Here is a 21,408-nt window from a genome sequence, read left to right as displayed (position 1 = left end):
TTTCCTCCCGAGGGGATAGATGTAGCAAGTTCTAGCAAAAAAGGAAGTATCTCTTCAGAAAAGCTCACTAGACAAAAATGGGTAATTATTTCAACACAGCATATTTGCCTGTCAAGATTAAGGGCACGGGGTGACCCTCAGCCTGTTATCCAAGCTGTCAGTACTGCTGGGTGAGGGAGGAGTGAGGCCATATGCTCTTCTTTGTCTGATAGGCAAAATTGGTAGTTGTCTGTGTCATGCTGGAACACACAGGTTCCGCCTTCCCTTAGCACTTTGTGGTGAGCCTGCTGCAATCCCAGAATGAAAGGAGGAGGAGACCCTTGGCCATCATCTCACTGACACTGCAGAGGGATCCTGGAATCAATCAACATGCACTGCATTCCGGGGTTGTTTAGGAACACTGGTGTTTGATGTAGCATGTCTCCAGAAAAGGTGGGGGGAGAGCAAAGGTGGCTGTATGAAAAGTTCCTAGGTGTCTGTCTACATCGGGTTTCGAGCTGCATAGGCACTTGGGAATTTACATGCTCTTGCTGTTTCTGGGTGCTTGTGCTGTGTCTCATGTGCTACAGAAGTACTGAAAGAAGAAAGATGACTTATATGGAGTTACTTCCAGCCAACTCAGTGCTGTCCTGTCCAGCTTTCAGGAGCTTCCTAAGGACTTTATCCAGGGCCAGATCAGCACACAGCAAGGTAGGGCAGTTGCCAGAACCCGTGGCTTCTGGTGGAGCCCACGGCTGCTGCCTCCATACTAATGCATCTCCTCTGATACCTGCACTTACATCATTCAACTGCCTGCTTCTGAGTGCTTTCTCAACTCTGCTCGCAGGTGGTGGCTGGAGATCTCCCAGAATTATAACTGATCTCCAGGTGACAGAAATCAGTTCCTCTGGAGAAAATGGCTGCTTTGGAGGGTGTACTCTATGGCATTATACCATTCTGAGGTCCCTCCACTCCCCAAACACTGCCCTCTCCAGCCTCCACCCCCCCCCCCCCCAAATCTCCAGGAATTTCACAATCTGGACCTGGCAAACCTAGCTCCCAGCTGCATATGCTGCCTACCACTGCTAGAGAAGGGCCACATGGCCACATTTCTGATGATGATAACCATGTGCTTATATACCACCCTTCTGGACAGATTAGCACTACACACTTAATAAAGTCAGTGTTATTACTATCCTTACAATGCAGCTGGGGCTGAGAGGAGTGGTTTACCCAAGGCCACATGCAGAGTTCATGGCAGTAGTGGGATTTCAACCAGCAGAGTGTTGGCTCAGAGCCCAGCCACTTAACCACTATGCTACAGCAGCTCTGGCAGTGCCATGGCAGTGGCATTCATAGCCTGCATCCACCACCCAGCACCATCAAGGCGTGTAGGCAGTGTGGGCATGGGCAGCTGTGACTGCAGGCAGTAAGAGAGTTTGCAAGTGGGCAAAGGATGGATGAACAGGCAGGTGGAGGATTGTGAGCGGGGGAGAGCAAGAAAGGGAGTCTAGTACTTGGCAAGGGGGGAGGGGGAGGACCTTCTCTCAGACCCTCTGAAACCTGGAACCAGCCCTGATTTTAGCAAAGATCTTTCTCCATCATTTTAAACTGGTGATGATAAAAATGGGATTGGAGAACCATTACTACTAGCAGTAACTATATGAACAGCTTGATGACTAAATATCCTCTAGCTGTGTTTTGATGAATTCAGAAATACTAGGCTTACTTTCTAGAGAGTCAGTGGAGAAAAACACATCTGGTTTGTAGATCTTGCAAGATAATGTAGCTACGAGTACAAGAATGCTGATGGCTATTCCCTTTATGAGTTGTTTATGTACAAACAAAGCCCCATAGGAGAAAAGTAGCACTGCAGCCCTTATAAGAACATGGTAAGTGTGGGATTTTAACAACCAGCTCTGAACCTTGGGTTACCAAGCTCAAGGTGTGGTCTGGAGTTCTTCCAGAATTATAACTAATGTCAAGATTACAGAGAGGAAATGGCAGCTTTGGAGGGTGGACTCTATGGCATCACATTCCTGCTGAGCTCTCCCTTTTACCCAAACTCTGCCCTTCCCAGGCATTACCCCCCAAATCTCAGGAATTCCCCACACCGGAGTCAGCAACTCTAACTGAAACATTTCTTATTATTCTAGCAAACAGTCCTTTAGCATTTATCACATACCATCTCTACTACAACCACCTCTTTCTGCAGTATAATGCATTTTCCCCATTCCCCATTTGCTTCTCTGGGGTTGATTCTGAATTTAGGATGCAAATAAAGGACTATCATATCAGAACAGACCCAACGTGCAATCCTTTAAAACAAATAAAAAGGACAGACCCTTGCAATACTATACAGCATACCACAAAGCCCATAATAATATGAGAAAGTCAAGGAAGATCCTTAATTGTCATCATAGTCGACAGTGTTACCCAAAGCTAGCATAATTTGCCATATCTAATAACTGATATTGTTTGGCCAGCTCTTGTCCATTTTTTCACAGTCCATCTGCAACAACAAGCCTATAATACTGGAAAGAAACAATCACTGAGCAGGAAAATATATGTCCATTTAGCCAAGGAGAATCTTTACATGGGGCACAGAGACAGGGACAAGAAGGGAGAAGGAGTTAGAAAGCTGAGAGCATGTGGAGGCAAAAGGGAAATGAGAAACTTGCATAGGGCTAGTGACAACTCGGGCTGTTTGGAGCAAGGGTGATGGAGGTAAAGAAGGTTGTATTTTCCATACTGATTTACAATAAACAGCCAGATATTTTGTTCCTAGTAAATACATAATTTCTTGATATAAGTACAGAATGTTATATTTTGGCTGAGATAAAGCTATTTCCTAGGCTGAACTAATTCTCATTAAAGATTCTTTAGACTCAGCTACGCTCTGGTCTTTCACTCTGCAGTCTAGCTTTTGTCAGTTTTTATTAAGCCATGCAAAAGCACTGGAAGGATTCAAATGAACTGGGCAATTTTGTTCTGACAATTATTTAGAGTTGAATTGCTTGCTTGAAACTCATTCCTGGAAGGAACCAAAAATGTGTTTCTTCTATCTATTGTGGAACAATGAAAAGTTCAAAATGATAAGGCTTAGCACAGTTAATTTTAACCCACTGAAAAGTGAGATCACAGTGTATTCATTGCCAATCAATTAAAAAATGGAATGTTGACCTCTGGCAACAGATATCTTGATTCCTCAATCTAGTTAACTTTTCACCTATCAAAAATACTATTTAAATTATTATTATATGCTTAGATTTGTAGATTTCATTTCTGAAGTGAATATTTTCTAACATAAATGTGAGGAAAAACTATGGTTTGCACAATCTACTTAGTTTTAGTTAAGGAATTTTCATATTACATATTTCATATTACATGCAGACAAATCTATGGAAATGGCTTAAACATCTTAGAAAGAAATTCCTGCAGTATATTGCTTTTAGATTGTATATCTTACATTTTTTGGTGTTGGGGGAAATGGAGTAAAATAAGGCCTGCCTCTAGTTTTGGCTTTCTTGCATCCTGCCAAGCATCCTTGTACCCACAAATGGTTGCTGTGAAAATGAGCGTGTAGCCTCTTTTCAGTTAAAACCCAAGAGGAGTGTAGGCATTTAATGTGCACATTTCAGTGGACCCATATTCAGTCTGAATGTTCTTTGTAAAAAAAAAATCAGTAAACCTAACAGGATATGTATAATGCAGCTACAAGACATGATAAGGCGGTGTGAATTCATTTATGCTAAACCTAAGGATGCACTGTGCATTGCATTTCAGTGGGAAGGCTCTGTCAAATGAGTGCAGCGAGAAATCTGCAAATGATTAATGTTGCCAAGAAGGATATAACTACAGCCTGCAGTTTGCAGAGATTCCCCTCTCCCCAGCACTGATGAACAAAGATAAAATTAAGAGTGAGATTTATGAAAATAATACCTGAGGTAATAATACCTAAGGTATTGTTTCTAATCCTACATCCCTGTCTTAAGCCAGGAAACCCTAAAGTATTTGTAAGAGATTCTACAGACTAAGTTTTCCCACATACTCTATGACAGGAGTAGTTATTGTCCTCGCCCTTCTAGGGGGCAAACATAATTTGCATGTGTTAATTCATCTACTTAAAAGCCATCTTTAAATTGCTTGTTTTCAAATATTGACAAAAAAGCAAACTAATCCCAGAGGTCTCTATTTTCAAAATATACAATACAATAAAGTATCGTTTTTTATAAATTTTAAAGAGTCAATAGTGCAAAAGTGTCTCAAGTCCTTTCATACAATTCATACTACAATATATATACAAAATATTTCAATACCCTACAACATATACAATTTGTTCCAAATGGTGGGAGAATTGTATAACAATCCTTAAATGATCCGTTCATTCATAAGAGTTCATTCACAACAGTGCAAAAGCACTCCAAGCAATGAAATAACAAGTAACGCTGAAGCTGCAGAAAGCCAAGATGAAATATGTGAAGCAGCAGAGCTGTGGAACGATGGTTGCCACGCCGAAGCTGCGAATGGTCACACCACGGGTTTCGCTAGCATACTTGTCTGGTCCCGTTTCGCATTATTGCTTCTTCACAGGCATATTTTTTAGCACAAGCTTCAAAAAATCTCACACCACCATATCGGTATTCTGTGGTTGGTCTGACACAGGGTACTGAAATATTTTGTATATATATTGTAGTATGAGTTGTGTGAAAAGACTTGAGACACTTTTGCACTATTGACTTTTTAAAATTTATAAAAAACAATACTTTATTGTATTGTATATTTTGAAAATAGAGTCCTCTGGGATTAGTTTGCTTTTTTGTCAAGTTTCCAGTCCCGGGGAGAGCCCTTTGTTTCGATTAGTGTTTTCAAATATTAACAATCAGCAGTAGAAAAACCCACACACTCTGAGACAGAGTAACTGTATAGTCTGATTTAACCCCATACTTTAGCTTAACACAATTATCTCACTGCAGAAAACTCAGTCCTAAGAACCTTTCATTTAATAGGTATATCTCTACTTTGTACACTCTTATTCATGAAATGCCTACTTCAGAAAGATGATAATCTAGAGAAAGTCATGTTACTATTTTACTGCTTGCGCTATCCGTACTTTATGCCACCTAGGTTCCCCAAAGAAGACTCAGTGCAAAAAGAATACACTTTTGAATCAAGCCCAGTTAACTCCTTTCCTATTTTATGATTCCTACTATGTCATGATCTCTGCACAGTCAAAAATCAGAGACAAATAGAAATTTCTTTCCCCCCAAGATCTCTAAGGAGGCATAAATCCTCTGTCCTGAAGGAATTCTTTTAGGTGCAAAGTTTGAGGTACAGCATCTCAAATACAGTATTTTTCTTTGCTGAACATTTCTAGTTCAGCAATATATCCTTCAGCTTTGCTGTGAAGAGATAGAGTAAATCCAATCAAACCAGGGCTACTTGTTACCAATCCCTAAGCAAATTTGATTAAAATAAAATCCTGTGGAAAAAACAATACATACATGGCAAAGAGTAGAATGACAGAATGTTGCATGTAATGCAAATGGAACGGCCAGGTTAGCCCTCTTATTCACTGATATTTTAATTTCAGAAATATGAGCTGTGCAAGATTTTGTTATAAAACTAAGTTCCAAAGCCAATCAATTTTTCTACAGAGAAAAGTACACTTGAGTTTTCTCTACCACTTGCATAATTCCCTGTGCTAACGCAAGCAATTTCCATAGCAGAAAGTTCGACAAAATTATGCTACGGAAGAGCTTAACCAAAGAGAGATTCCATTCCATGTGAAGTGTAAATGATAACGTAAGTATTATGTGCATCTGGAGAACTGATGTTCAGTTTGCAGTGTGAAAATACAAGTAGGCTGACTGGGCAACTGCTGGCTACAAAGCAAACACAAGCACCTCTTTAATTTTAAAGCATTAATAGTTAAACAAATTATGGCCAACCCAGATGGCCTGAAGCTTTGCCCATTGCACCTTACTTTGCCTTCCTGTTGCATGCTTTAGGCTCAGTTAATCCTTCAGGTTACTAGCCAGGGAAAAAAAGGAAGTGTGCCACGACCGACCACAATATGCAATTGTATTGTGAAGATTCAATGATAATATGTAACATACATGCAAAACCTTTTGCAACAATGAATTACAATTTTTTTTCAATTTAACTTTAGATAACCATTTGCAATAATCAAAGCAATGGAAGTACAACAATTCGAGGGTCTATATACAAGGAGAGATATAGTGTCCCATATTATGTATATTATATCAAGCTGCTGGTAAATCAGCTAGGGAGTCGTCATTTCTTGACCCCGAAGCCGTGTGATCACGATGCCAAGAAGGAAGGGCGAAGCCAATATTGGAAGAGACACGAAGCAAAGGATAGGCAGGGTGGCAACGAGCAATGCCGGCCTTATCACACTTTGCTCGTTTCAGAAGATTCCTTCATCAGGCCACCAATTGATCATAATTCCAACGATTTTGCACAGCAGGGGACACAAGGCGTCCAATCTCCAGTGTTGTATGTTGTAACAATGTCAAAGGTCACACGGGACACTATATCTCTCCTTGTATATAGACCCTCGAATTGTTGTACTTCCATTGCTTTGATTATTGCAAATTGAAAAAAAATTGTAATTCATTGTTGCAAAAGGTTTCGCTTGTATGTTACGTATTATCATTGAATCTTCACAATACAATTGCATATTGTGGTCGGTCGTGGCACACTTCCTTTTTTGCCCTGGCTAGTAGCTTTTTTGAGGAAGTTTTCCCTCCCCCCCCCCCCGCTTGTTCTCACTCAGTTAATCCTTCAGACAAATGAAGTATTTCCAACAAATTTACACCAGTAACAGAATAAGACATAGTTACCTAACATGATGAAGGGTATCCCCAAGAAGGTAGAATTGTATTTCCCACCAGTCAGATTAATTATTCCAGCTGCAGTCAGAGTGGCCAAGCTCACTGTTAACAAACCGAGGAGGCCAAGCCAGGGTTTGCTGCGGACACAGTCTTGCATGGAACAGCACAGCATGGCCAAAGTGACCACCAGGACCAGGCTGGTGGTCAAGTAACGCTCCGACACCCTGCTTGTCTTCTGGAAGTCCTCTTGAAGAGAAGATGAAGTGAAGGGATACATGGTAACATTAGGGTTGGACTTCTGGAAAAGCTGGACAGTGTCACAAAAATTGGACTCCCATTTTTCTGCCACCATGTCATTCAAGGAGTTGATGGCCTGCAGGTAATAGGTCAGCTGAACCGCTTCTGCCGATTTCACCCGGTCTTTGCTGTGCACTGTGACACCACCAAGCTGATGCCCATTGTACACTTCCTTGCCATCCTTTAAGTGTGTGATTGGATAGGTGATGGCAAAGTTTGTTTGATTAGACACACGAGAAGCCTTCAGTTCCTTCAGGACATGCACAATATCATCCACTATGCAGGACTTGTCATTACTGAGGATGCAGATGTGGGCAAACGTGTAATTGAAACCAGGTCTTTGTACTTGGATTCTGGTCACAGCAGAGTGCAACTACAAGGAAGAAAAACACACACATTATTTATCAGCTCATCTAGCATTATAGCAGCAGCTTTGTCAACACAATCTGTTCACTCTTATCTAACCCCAAAAGCAGGTTTTAATAACTGCAAGTAGTAATCATAAGTACCTGATGAGAACAGAAAATATGTATTACAAAATTGTTATTATTCCCGTACACTGTTGCTAACAACTTAATTACGTTCTGACTTATACAAATTTATGCCCCAGTTGGTTGATTTCTCTCTCAAACACTCATGCAAAACAAAAACCCACATGCTTATAGTTTTCCAGTTTGCAAGTTCTTTACTACAAGAAAAAAAGAAGTGTTATGGATCAAACCTTTAACAACTTTATAATAAATTGTCAACATTATGAACATTATTACGTACAAAATTCAATAGATATTTTCTCTGTACCATTTAGATTAATTGCATGATTCAAATGTGTAGGACATTCTACATTTCTCTGACGGGGGAAGTAATGGGGAAGATCCTGCTAGCTAGCAGCAGCTGAATAAATTCTTGCTGACTTCGTTCTCTTCTTTGCAGGCATGTACTCAAGGCTTGGGCATGCCCAAAGGTGTGAGCCAAAGGGCAAGAGCTAAAGGACTTGTGTCTTTTGGCTCTTAGCCTAGAGTTGAACAGAAAATCATCTAGTGGAAAGAGAACCTGCTTGGCAGTCAGAAGTCTCTCCCCCCCCCTTCATGATTGTTTCTGTGTATTTTTTTTTCTTCTGTACTGTTAGCTGCTTTGAGATGCCATTGGGCAGGAAAGTGGAATATAAACAATCAAATTCTGGTTTATTATGATTTGTCCTAATAAGAATTATTGCATGGCTTGTGCTTTTCCATTTGTCTTTTGAACAGTGTGGCTACCTGCAATTTTTGAATAAGTGATTCTTAAAAAGTGGAGCAGGAGCTTTTCCTTCACAACACCATCTTGAATATTTATGCTTCCTCACATCTCATGCAAGGAAGGAAGCAATTATGTGCCTGTAAAGAAACGACTAAGCCGGCTTGAGGCCCAGCTCAAATATTCCATTTTTAGGGAAGATCATAGAGCACATGGAAGCACAGCCATTGTGCTCTTCCTTGACTCCTATCAATTGGACTTCTGACCTAGTTATGGGATTAAGATGGCCCTGGCTTACAAATAGGAGCTATATACAACCAGACAGATTTTTTTTCCCTCTTGATTGCTCTAGACCTTTCTGTGGATTGTCATAACATGGACTGTGCCATTTTGCTAACTTGAACAGCTAATGGCAATTGGGCATGGCTCTTGGATGGCTGCATTGTGTTTACAAAATCCGTCTGATGCATATCCAGAGCCCAGTGTTTCTGGTTTTGTATCCTACTACTCAAAGTGTGCTTTTAGTAATGATCATTATTTATGAGAATGTCATTTAAATTGCATTTCAAACTGATATTATTGTTTCTTTTGTTCAAAGCTATCTCAAGCTTTGGTGAGGTAGGATAAAATCAGGGGCATCCAAGAAAGGACTGATGTTGGATATTTGACCCGAACAACCTTGGAGAGAAAGACACAGGGCGTAGGAAATCCAGGTCAAGGCAGCTGGAGACTGCAGACTCTGGGACACTGAATGGAACAGTGGACCATCCTTAAAGGCTCCAAAAGATACAGAACTAGGCAAGACTAAGGGTCAAGCTATAAGTGACAAATGACACTTGAACGGCAAGTGGATTGAGTGGAGAGCAAGTAGAGGGCAAGTGAACAGGGAGGAATACACTTGCTGTTCAAGTGTCATTCATCACTTGTAGTTTGGCCCTTAGTCTAAGAGCTCCTGAAACAGAGATGATGGGAGAAGCCCCAGGGAATTTTGAATACATCTTGCATACCAATTTTATAAAAACTTGTGAAAGAAGTTCTTAAAACCACCATTGTGAGTCTCATAAAATGTTAAATGAATGCATTCCAGTGCCACAACTTTGACTGGCATGACTACATCAGATAATACAAATTAAGTCATTAGCTCTCAGCAGTTTCTGTACTGGGGAGGTTAGAGACATAGCTAATGCTAGAATTTAGGCTCTGCTGGTGGTAAAAAAATAGATGTGAGCCAGAAAAGTTTCTCACTGTAGTTCTGTGGCCTGCTCAGAATAGTCCTAGAATAATTTCCCTCACTATTTGTTCTCAACATAGTCCTTTCTGAAGCAGAGTCTGCATAACTAATATACTGTAATTGAAGACAGTGGACCCCTGAAGGCATGTACGGAATCACTCATTCATGGTCCCTGTTAGGGGAGTGCAATTCAAAAAAGATCTGTATTGGAAAGTTGGGAAGAGTATGATAATAGTGCTCATTAAATATTGGGAGTATTATTTGGGAAACCGTAGGTTTTAATAAATACCAGAACAATACTCCCAATTTAGTGAAAATGTTAGTCATGCTCTTTCTGAAGAAAATAAAAATGACAATCTTTGATTAAATAGCCATTATTTTCCATGGGCAGAAGACCTGGCCGCGAGTCCACGTCTTCTGCACATATAAAACAATGGCCCTTTAAATTTTGAAGGGTTGATTTAGTGCGGACCAACTGGGGGCCAGGGCAGGCTTTCTCTTCCTCTTTCCCTGTTCTGCTGTCTCCATAACACAATTCTTTATTATTATTGGGAGTGAAAATATCAGAATCAGAAATCTTGGGGGGGGGGGGCAGAAGCAGAAACCTTGAGTTGGCACTAATCTATGAGAGCATGATATAAACAGCTTATTATTACTTAATTGCAATATATATATATATATATATATATATATATATATATATATTGTCAAGTCAGCTCTTGACACTGTTCTTCTTTCATTTATTCATTTAGCTTTCATGGGGTCCTAGACTATGGCCGATTCCGCACAGCTTGCCTGAAGCCGGGACGTTGCGGAACATGCTAGCAAAAATGCGGAAGATCGCGTTTTCTCGCACAAGTTTTGCGCAAAACTCGCGCGAGAAAATGCGATCTTTCGCGTTTTTGCCAGCATGTTCCACAATGTCCCACAACGTTCCGGCTTCAGGTAAGCCGTGCGGAATCAGCCATTGATTTCTTTAAAAATTGTGATCTGTGCAAATTGTGATCATGTTAACTCTAGCCATTATAGTTTGGACTGTAGTTTGGACAGAGTAGATTAGATCTTGCTCCTGGTATGTGGATGGCATTAACATAGTGCTCCATAACTACACCTATCCTGATTTGTGAACCCAATTAAACCGAGTGGATCAATCCTTAAGTGAAGTGTGGCTGAAAATAATTTTTTACAGGAAATACCTATGCCTTAGTGAGTAAGATTATTAAAGGGCCTGTAATTTGAGCAGTTTGAGAGTCAAGACTTTGCTGCTACCATCTTTCATAGATGGCAACAGACACAGTGTTTGTTAAAGATGAACCGAGGAAGGAGACATTCACAGCTGTATGTGCCTAATACAGGACTGGCAAAATTTTAAAAATATGGTCCTACAAAAACTGGAGAAGTATAGAGAAGATCATGTTGTTTTGAGAGGCAACTTTATAGTCTGAACAACTGCAAAGAAAACTCCCATCAGTGCTATGAGAGTTTACAGAAAAGCCAGTTTACAGAAGAGACACTTGGATGAAAAAAGCAAGCTTGACTGATACACAGCATTGCAGCAACCCTAGTATGTATGTTTGTTAAAAAAAAACACTGATGCAATTGGAGCCATATCATGGGGTTATTATCTCATCTCATGTCCTGATCGCTGGATCCAAGAAAGTTGAAATCTGCTACAGGAATCCCTCTCTGTCAGTTGAAATTTACCACTGAATCCAAGACAACATTTAAAAAAAAAAAAAAGTACTGGTGAAACATGATGTTCCTCTCGTGGCCACAGTGAGTCCAGAGAAGTCCAGTGAGATTGAAAAGTGTGGAGAGTTCCCCTAGGCTTGTCTGGACTGACTGCACAGAGGAGGAAATCTTTTTTAGTTTCACCAGTGCTTTCACAAAGTATTATTGTGTGCTTCTGATGAGACTGAATAAAAACCACATAAAACTTACCCACCAGCTTACATGTGAAACTGCAAGTGTGTGTGCTCGTGTTGTCTAGCATGACTGTTTATGTTAGACTGTCACTGCATCTGGTAGTTCTCCAAACCCTGGTCTTCTCACTCTTGAGCTAAAGATTTTAAAAACCCTCATATTCTAAGAAAGAGAGGAACGAACATCTGCTTGCCCTTGCAGCGTGGGGCTCACTGGTATTTCTAAACTGACTAAAAATGCACTGGAAAGCAGTGAGCCTAGGAGCTGTGCCAGAAATGCTTTCATCCCTACTAAATCTAGTCTGCATTCTGGTGTGGGAATTCTACTTCATCCCTTTTTTACATTAGAAAATGTTGATACAGTGGCAGATGCTAATTTAGACACATTACCTGGTTTGGGCATAAACCCCAAATAATGTGTTTAACCTTGCTGAAGCCTTTGGTCAAAATGATGTTCAACATCTGGAACGTTATCTTCCAGCTGCCCAGCTGTGGTATGTGTCCACTAGATTAATAAAAAAACATGGTAGACGATAGAGTCAAATCAAATATTCTTGGGAGATTATGAATTAGATGGTGCTATATAGATCCAGAGGAGTAAGCTGTGTTAGTCTGTAGTAGCAAAATAGTAAATAGTCCTGTAGCACCTTTAAGACTAACCAACTTTTTTGTAGCATAAGCTTGCGAGAGCCACAGCATCTGACAAAGATTGCTGTGGCTTTTGAAAGCTTATGCTACAATAAAGTTGATTAGTCTTAAAGGTGCTACTGGACTCTTTACTATGGTGCTATATGCAATTGTAAACATAATTTTCCTGAAGTCCTCACAGTTGGATTGCAAGCATACTACTCAACTGGAAACATATTGCCTCAAGTTGGTCTCCAGTTAACTACTACCTCAAAATGGCTGAAAGGGACTGCCCTAAATCCTTAACAATTGGAATACAACCAAGGTGTATATGGTGATTGATTTCATTTTGGAGGACTTAGGGGTCCGATAAACAACATTTTATATCTCAGGAACATATTTTGAGAGATGCTCTTTGACACTTGCAGCTCTTTGGATCTCTAATGCAATATACTAATCTGCATCTCTAGCAAAGCTAGCAAATGGTGCTCTGGTTTGGAACTTATAAAATTCCTTTTGGCTGCTAAGGTTTGGAGAAATGATCTGGACAAGCAGTTGAAGAAAGAAGGATGTGACAATATTTCCGTCTGGGCCACTCTTATCTGGGTATGGATATATGACTGACGCCTGCAATAAAGTTTTGAACAGCTGATATATTATTCCAGTTAAGTTATGCCCAATGAACGAAAGGTCTTACACCAAATGTAGAAAATTAGAATATATGATCACATATAGATTACAGAATCATATCATATTCCCACTATTTTTGAAAGAATGCATAGCAAAGCTACAGAATGTATTGATCTTGATTCTTCCTTGCTGTTATTAAATGGCTTTGATAGTTCAATTCTTATTTAGAAACAGACGGCACTTTTAGATTTGGATATTGAAGCTAAAATGTAATAAGTTGGGATATGGAAAGATTTTAAATAATCTAGAAGGAAACTGTAGAGTACAAATATTGGGAGGTGGCAGTGCTTTAGAGTGCAGAAGCTGTCTTTGCAAATGAAAGCAGTCAAAAAGCCAAACATGAAAAATTAACTTTTGGAAGTGTGTTACCCATCAATTGCTTATTTAGGAAATCCACTTTGATCTTATTGACAGCTGTCAGAATATTAACTTGAATTGTCAGGGAAGGCCTGGTACTTTATAGCTTCTTTGGCTGCCCTGGGCCTCTCTCGTATAGTGATGGCCCCAACACATTACCAGGCTCTATTCAAGGTATTGGCCATCATATACAAAGCTCTTCATGGCCTTGGTTCCTCATATCTGTAGGACTGCCACTCTCCCTATGCTCTGTTGAGCATGGACTTCTGCACATGCCACCTTCAAATGGGCAGAATCAACAGCTGCCTATCCATGCACATTCTCTGTGTCAGCCCCCACTTTATGGAAAGGCCTACCTGACGAGGTCGGGAAAGCTCCCTCTCTTCTGGCTTTCTGCAAATTATGCAAAACTGAATTATTCAGAAGGCTTTTTCTATACAGGTCAGAGGGCTGTACTGTTCAGAAGTGGCCCAGAAAGTTGCTTCAGTAAAGAGACAGGGACTATAGACTATCCTACTGTATACTGTCTGTTGCTGTAAGGATGTTGCTACTAGGTAATTTCTGCATTGTTTAATGTGTCATGTTAATTGCTTATGTTTTGTTTCAGCATTGTTTCAATTCTGCATCATATTTCTGCTTGTTTTCAGATTTCTGCAATCCAAAACCCTCACACTGTCTGTTGAATGTCCCAGCCATTCACTGTATCGTCTTGTACTATGTAATCTGCCTTGAGCCTCAGTGAGAAAGGTGGATTATACATAACATCAATAAACTATATATTATAAGTTCCGCTGCACTGTATAGTGAGCTTCATTGTTTATCACTGTTGAACAAGATGCTTACTTTTCAAAATGAGTAACGTTTCACATGCACCTTCTATTGGGGATTATTACACTTTTCTCTATTATCTTGCAGCCATTCTGTCCTTAAACTTATTGAAGCCGGCAACACTTTTCAGTTATGCTGTATTTTTTCAGACTGCACTAGATGAGCTAAACCAATGTTTATATATTTTAGGGAGGAGAGGTGAGAATTAGGAGAATCTGAGAACAGGGATACTCCTGTGGTGATGTCCTAATGAACGTGAAACAGTTTCTGCTGGGGGTTAATGTAAAAGAGACATATTTTGTACAGCTTGAGTAGTTTAAAATGTATATTAAAGCTTCTACTGAATAAAATGTTGTTACTCTTATTGTTCAGGTGCCCTAAGACTTCTGCTTATATTTTGCAGCAGCTAACTAACAAGGCTACCTCTCTGGTTTTATTCAGCTGAATCTAGCGGAAAATTTTTGTTTGCACAACAACTCTTGTGCAAGCAGAAAGGCAGGAAAAAGACAGTGGTAGCCACTTGAGCTAAGTTAGACTTACAGTATCCCTGCTTGTGTTTCTGCTTGTGCAAGAACTTGTGCAACCAATTTCTCATCAATATAACATATATGGAAGGAAGAACTAGGTGTAGCACAAGATCTTGTGCAAGCACAAATTTCTGCATATAGATTGCTGGATTGCTGGATATACTGATTCATTCAATGGAGCCATTGTCATGTAGTAGTTCGAGTGTTACGTTAGGATCTGGCAGACCCAGGTTCAAATTCCCATTCTGCCATGGAAGCTCACTGGGTCACCTAGGGCCAGTTACACACTCACCCTAACCTACCACACAGGGCTGTTGTGAGGAAAAAATGGAGAGGAGAATGATGTGAGCGGCTTTAGGTCCCTATTGGGGAGAAAGGTGAAATATAAATGAAACAAACAAACAAATGTATACTGTTTCAATTCACTGGTTTCATTATAAGATTTCTCAAATAGACAGAAGACAAAGGATACAAAATACCCAAACGAGATGATAAAGAAATAACAATGAAGGAGAGCCTTCAGAATAAGAGATAGTTAAAAGGTATGGATGGGGTGATCCAGCAAGATCAAGTGGTCACCTGTCAATTCCTAGTGGGTTGATCTATTAGTTCCTATGATATTTTGTAAGGACAGGTTCTGCCCAATTTTATTGTTACAGAGTATCTCCTTTCAACTGGCAGTCGAAACATTCTAGACGCTAGACATTTAAAAAAAAATTGCAGGGGAGAAAGCAACTTAAACAGAGTATTTGAAAGAGAAAAGCACCCCAAAGGGATAATAAAAAGCCTCTTTCCCCCTTCCTCCCTCTGATCATTTCTTCACTAAAAGTCAGCCTCTTTTTATGTTGCTTTTCTGTAATAGAAGCAACTGTGGGGTTATATTACCTACTGTATGTATAGTACCATATAGCGGACCCTTTTAAAAAGGGTGAGATAAATTAATAGAGGGCAAGCCTATCAACAGATACTAACCATGGATTCTAAATGGAACCCCCAAGTTTGTATACCACTGAATGCCACATGACTGGAACTCAGGTAAGGGCTGTTGCCTTCATGGCTTCTTGAGGCAATCGGCTGGCTTCTGCTGCCCACAAAATGCAGAACTGGGTGGAGTTGGCTTTAATCCTTCAGCATTCTTCTTATGCTCCAAAGTGTTCTTGAAGGAGAATTCAGCATAGCCATGGAGAGAATGGAAAATTTGTATTCACTTACCATGAAGCTTCCTATCTTGGTGGTCCTAGGAGTGGGGCAGTCCTTACTTTTGGGATATAGCTCCTCTTCTCCGAAGGCAGGGTCAGTCAGATGATTTTGATTCCGGAGGGGAGGGGCTTGTCCCTGGAATCTCCAGTCTGTTCCCAAGCCCTGACTCCCCATCACGATACCAGAAGGGAAAATAATAACTACAATTTTTTAAAAAATAGAAAGATCCCTCCCTTGAATCCACTGGGAGGAAGACTATCGTCTTAATTCTTCATCCAATCCTAGAAGCCGCCCCGCAAGAAACTTGTGTGGGCAGGACTGCCCCACTCCTGGACCACCGAGAAAGGAAGCTTCACAGTAAGTGAATACAAATCTTCCATTCTCCGGTGGTCCTAGGAGTGGGGCAGTCCTTACTTTTGGGACATATAAGAGCAGTGTACCCCAGGGTGGGTAGTCTGGCTTCCAGGCCTAGAGGGTGTGTATTAGTACCCTCCTGCTAAAGGTGGACTCTGGGGAAGACAACTTATCTATCCTATATTTCTTGATTTCTGATTTTTATGTGACCATCTTATCGATAGTTTCTAACAACTAAAGGATTTACAGGCTGCCTGTGTCACTGTTTCCCTTAGTGAGTGTGCCCTGACATCTATGGGCATCTCCAGACCTCTGGCTTGACATGCCAGAATTATGTACCCTCTGCTTTACCTACTTAGCCAAGAAAAGGACACTCTGGGTCCCAAGAAGGGCCTCCTGCAAACACACAACTAGCGTCCCAGACTTCTGAAACACTGTTTAGTCCTGCCCAAGTGGAATTTCACATCTCTACATATATCAAGGTAGTGAGATTTATTTTTTTATTTTCTTCCCATGCTTTGGATTAGATTAGAAGGAAGTACTATCTCTCCTGTCCTATGAAAACATGAAGTTCACCTTTGGAAGAAAGTGGTTTTGTTCATAACTTGCTCTACCATCTTGGAGGAAGGGCATGGCTCTCCATCTACTAGTGCCTGCCATTCTGACACTTGTCTAGCTGATTTTATTCTCATCTGAAATATGGTTTTAAAGGTCAGTTCCTTTAGGGGACATGAGTTCAAGGCATCTTTTGTATAATGCTCTCAATACCAGATTAAGATTTCACGTGGGGAAAAAACAACGAATCCTTGGAAAATTCTACAATGAGGTCCCCTTTTAGAATCCATTGCCATGAAGGTGATATATAAGGGAACCCCTAATTGTTGGGAACCCGTAATTGTTCCTAGAACCCCTAATTGTTAGGATGGTCACTACTACCTGTTGTCTAAAGGTGTTGGTATTAAGACTTCTCTTCAATTCCTCTTGAAGAAAGGAAACTCCCTAATTAGCCCCAAAAGATTACATGATTCTATCCATGCACTCTTCTGGGAACTTGGCAGGAATTTTTATAGACTCTGTGGAACTCTTCCGGGAGGCTAGCATAGCACCAATCATGCCTTCTGTTTAGTCCAAGCCTATTAGCTGTTTGTGTTTGACCTCCACACTGTGAGGCTTGTCAGAGCTGGTCAGGGGTGTCGTATTGATCCCTGCATCAATGGGCCCTCCGTCAGTGGAGGTGCCAGGGATCCATGCTTGAAAGTTTCTTCAAGTTTTGAGACCATGTCTTTCTGGACCTGAAGGTTGCTATTAGCATCACATCTGCACTTTACTGTGTGATCTTCTGAACAGCTCTTTGCAACAGCTGTACTGTGTAAGACATACAGGATGTGTGAAGGCAGCTTGCTGCTCACATCATCTATCCCTATGATTTGAGGGTTTCTTCTCCTTGCGCTTTGTTGAAAACTGTGGTAGACCAGTTAGGGAATCTCTCTGGATAGCATCCATTCTACTTGGTTCATCACTCTGGCTTAGCCAGTCCACCTCAGAGTTGTCCTCTGTATAAACATACAGTGACCCGTGGAAAGATTCTGAGATTCCACCATACCATGTCTGATGGCTCCGAGTTCCAAAGGGTTTACCCTGTTGATCATTTGTACTTCAGTCAGATGACCTATGCCATTCTTCCTTGGGTGTGGGATCCCCATCCCCAAAGACTTGTCCATGGTCATCACTGTTCTCTCTAGTTCCTTGAGTGGGACACCATCGTGGGACTGAATGAGGTACAGCCACTGGTTGTTTTCCTGTTTGAGGATCTCTGGCAATTCAACTATCTTGGACCTCTTGTGATCTAACAACCCCATGGTATGGCAACAGGCATTTCTGAACTGCACAGATCAAGATGTTGTTTGGATATGGGAAAGGAGCCACTCTCCGTAGCCTAGTCATGCTATCAGTGATACTAGGATTCTAATGAACACCATAGGTGGCGTTTTCAGCTCAATGGAGAGGGCCCAATGTTGGAAGTGCCTCTGAGAGATCGATGGAAGCCAGACAATCTCCCTTCTGAATGGCAGTCATTACATATTTTAGCCTTTCCATTCCAAACTTCTTGTTCCTAGGCGTCTATTTTATTTGACCAAATTCCTTTGGATCTAGGGGAAAAGGGACCAGATGGCACAGAATTGAATTCCACTGATAGTATCCAACACCCACCTGTTTCTTTTTATTAGCTGCCAAGGGTTTGCCAAACATTGTAAGCATCCCCCAAACACCAGCACGCATACTGCCTTGGTGTAGACACATTGAGTTCCCTTCTTTGGCCCTTTAGTATTCTGATCGGATATGTTGAGGGAGAAGGTACTACCCTCCTCTTGATGTTTGGTCCACTTTCTTTTATTTATAGTTTCTCCAGACAGGTTGACATCTTTGAAAGGACCCACGCTTACTTTGGCTTTGGGGCAAATGGTCCCCGTTCCAATTTTTAAGCCAAGTGTTGTGCCTGGTCCCTGTTGACAACAGCATAGCATATTTTCTTAGTTTTGCTCTTTGGCAGGAGTTTACTGCTCACTGCAGCCAGGTTTGAGACCTGAGAGAATGTGACTCTAGGAAGGAGTGGAGATGTCACCAATGCTCTGAAGGATGCAGCGGAAACTTCCAATTTTCTGCACATAGCCAGTTCAAACCACTTGATGCTGGAATCCTAGGTAGTCCGTCCTTATCATTGGGCAGCACAGGATTAGATGGCAGGCTGGTTACCAGATCATCCACCAATGGCAGCTTGATCCTCTCAGTAACCCCTGGAACTAATGTATAAGACTTGGAGGGAAAAGGAAATGAGTAGTTAGTTTTGCCAGAATTTCCCTCTTAGAATTCTACAAGTATGAGAGACTACTGGAAGGGAATCCCTGATGAGATTATTCCAGATTCTAGGGAGGATTCTCTCCAACCCCTTAGTCCTTAAGGGAGATGACTCCAGGATCCTCATCACCTTAGGGAGCTTTCTAGGATACGGCTCCTGAGGAAGACCTGCTAGGGAATTTTCCCTTCTTTTAACAACTCCCCTTTCTTCTTGGCTGAGGGAAAAAACTGATAGCTCAGGGTCCTCAGGTTGAAGGCTTAACCGAGATATGTGCTCTTAATCACTCTTGCCTCTTCTTTAATCTGGAGAGGAGGCACCCCTTTACCTATCTGGAGTCAGACCCCATACTGGAATGCCTCTCTTGCCCATCTGAGAGTCTAGCCGCTAGACTGTGTGCCTTCAGGACCTCTTGGTGTGCCTCTTGGTGTGCCTTCAGGACCTCTTTGAATTCTTTATTTCCATCCTGGGCCATGCCAGTTCATTTGTTAAATAGTAACTATGGCTGCAACTACGTAAATAGGGGGCATGTAACTTCTTTCCCCTTAGTGGTGGAAAATGTCATCCAGTCATAGTTGCCTCTGCAACACTGGTCTTTTTTGGAGGGGCTGTGATAAGGTCAGAATCATCATTATTCCCCCAGAACCGCTAGGTAATTGAGACTTTTACCCAAGGTCAGCCACCGAGTTCAAGTAATTATGGGACTCGAACCAGCAGGGTAATGATTCATGGCCTGGCACTTAACCACAACATTACAGCAATTCATTTCAGGCGTCATTGCCTGGTGGATGCAAACCTTCTCCCTTTCACTAGTCTCTTGAGACACCCGGGAGTAGGCCGAGGCCTGGGAGTTGGGCAAGTTTAGGCCACAGGCTTACACCCTCTGAGGCCTGGAAGGAGGCTAGGCCTGCCTTTGCTGACCTACCACCAGCAGAAAATTTTCCAGGCTTTCTTGCCTGATGGGTCCAGGCCCTTGGGCTTTTTCTCTTTCACTGGCCTATTGAGAGGCCTAGAAGGGGCTGAGGCCTGGGAGTTTGGAAAGGAAGTGCAGGCCTGCACTTTTAGAGGCCTGGGAGATGGCTAGGACTGCCTTTCCTGATATTCTGCCATCCAGGCCCCTAGGCATTTCTCTTTCACTGGCCTGTTGAGAGGCCCAGGATGGGCTGAGGCTTGGGAGTTTGGAAAATATAGGCCACAGACATATACTCTTTGAGGCCTAGGAGGTAGCTAGGCCTGCCTTTGCTGAATTCTGCCATCTAGGCCCTTGGACATTTCTCTTTCACTGGCCTGTTGAAAGGCATAGAAGGGGCTGAGGCTTGGGAATTTGGAAAGTCTAGGCTGCAGGCTTATGCTCTTTGAGGCCTGTGAGGTGGCTAGGCCTGCCTTTGCTGACATTCTGCCAACAGAAATTTTCCATCCAAAAGGAGAAATGAAAGCGAAAGCATACCTCACAAGTCCCAGCTGAAAGGAAAGAGAAATAAAGGAGGGCTCCCTTTTATTTAGGGTGAGCTGGCTCTGAGGCTTCTGCTACTCTTTTCTCCTCCCTCCTTCCTTTCACTGCCCCCATTACCCACAGGATCAGTCTTACTGCAGTTCAGTTGGGGCTGCCGGGGTTGGAGCAGGTTCTCTGCTGCTGCTGGAGGCTGCTCCTTCTAAGCCTGAGGGAGTTCTCAATAATATCAGTCTCTACAACAGGCTACCATGGACTCAAATACCTCACCCTCTGGCCATCTGAGAGGGGGTTCCTCCCAACTCAAAGGTAGGGAACCTTGGAGTTTTGTGGTTGTGGCCATGAAACCTAGGAGAACCTAGGGACCTCCGGCTCTAATGCTCGCCATTGCTCTGAGCAAAATGGGGGTGGGGTAGGCGGTAAGGTCCTTGCCTTTCCCCTGCGAGCTCCACACTGCCTGTTGACTTGGCTTCCCTGAGTACTGGGATTAGAGGCGTGTGCTGCCCTGCCCGGCTCATCTCTGGCAGTTTCTTCTTCACCGGGATCGCTGCACTCTGCAGAGCATTGCTGAAGACGTCCTGCTCAAATGGCAGGGCCAGAAAAACTGGTGATTCCAGGGACAAGCCCCTCCCCTCTGGATCAAAATCAGCTGACTTGACCCTGCCTTCGGAGAGGAGGACCTATATCCCAAAAGTAAGGACTGCCCCACTCCTAGGACCACCGGAGAATGGATTGTTTGTGGCAGTTCCCTTGCTCTCAGTTCTGTGCTGTTCTTTGATTAACTCAGGGCTTCTACCTTTCTCTCTCTTTGACCACTGATTTCAGTGTCAAGTGGAGCAGCATGAACCCTGGTGGCAGCTTCTCTCCCCTCTCCCCTTCCATCTTTCTGGCTTCTCTCCTGGGCTTCCAAGTAGTGCAGAGGTGCACAAGCAGAAACCCTTTTCAAGCCATACCTGGGTTTGAACCAGCTGGACTTGGACTGGACATAGATCTTCAGTTTCA

The 21,408-nt window shown here is 42.1% G+C and overlaps 1 protein-coding gene across 2 annotated transcripts in view; it reads right to left on the bottom strand.

Annotated features, from left to right (window-relative positions):
* Window positions 1-21,408, bottom strand: part of PTCHD1 (patched domain containing 1) — an 89,473-nt gene that overhangs the window by 40,524 nt on the left and 27,541 nt on the right. Inside the window, exons 2-3 of one of the 2 annotated variants that reach the window (XM_054974715.1) lie at window positions 7,480-7,506; window positions 6,846-7,314 (exon numbers count right to left, since the gene is read on the bottom strand). In XM_054974715.1, the coding sequence (XP_054830690.1) occupies window positions 6,846-7,314; window positions 7,480-7,506 (496 nt within the window). Of the gene's footprint in view, window positions 1-6,845; window positions 7,507-21,408 lie in introns of both variants that reach the window. The other variant, XM_054974714.1, reaches the window with a different exon arrangement.

The sequence above is a fragment of the Eublepharis macularius genome, chromosome 3 (genome assembly GCF_028583425.1).
Source record: "Eublepharis macularius isolate TG4126 chromosome 3, MPM_Emac_v1.0, whole genome shotgun sequence".
NCBI lineage: Eukaryota > Metazoa > Chordata > Lepidosauria > Squamata > Eublepharidae > Eublepharis > Eublepharis macularius.
Note: the sequence above shows the minus strand (reverse complement) of the source record. Positions and strands in the feature narration are given on the sequence as shown.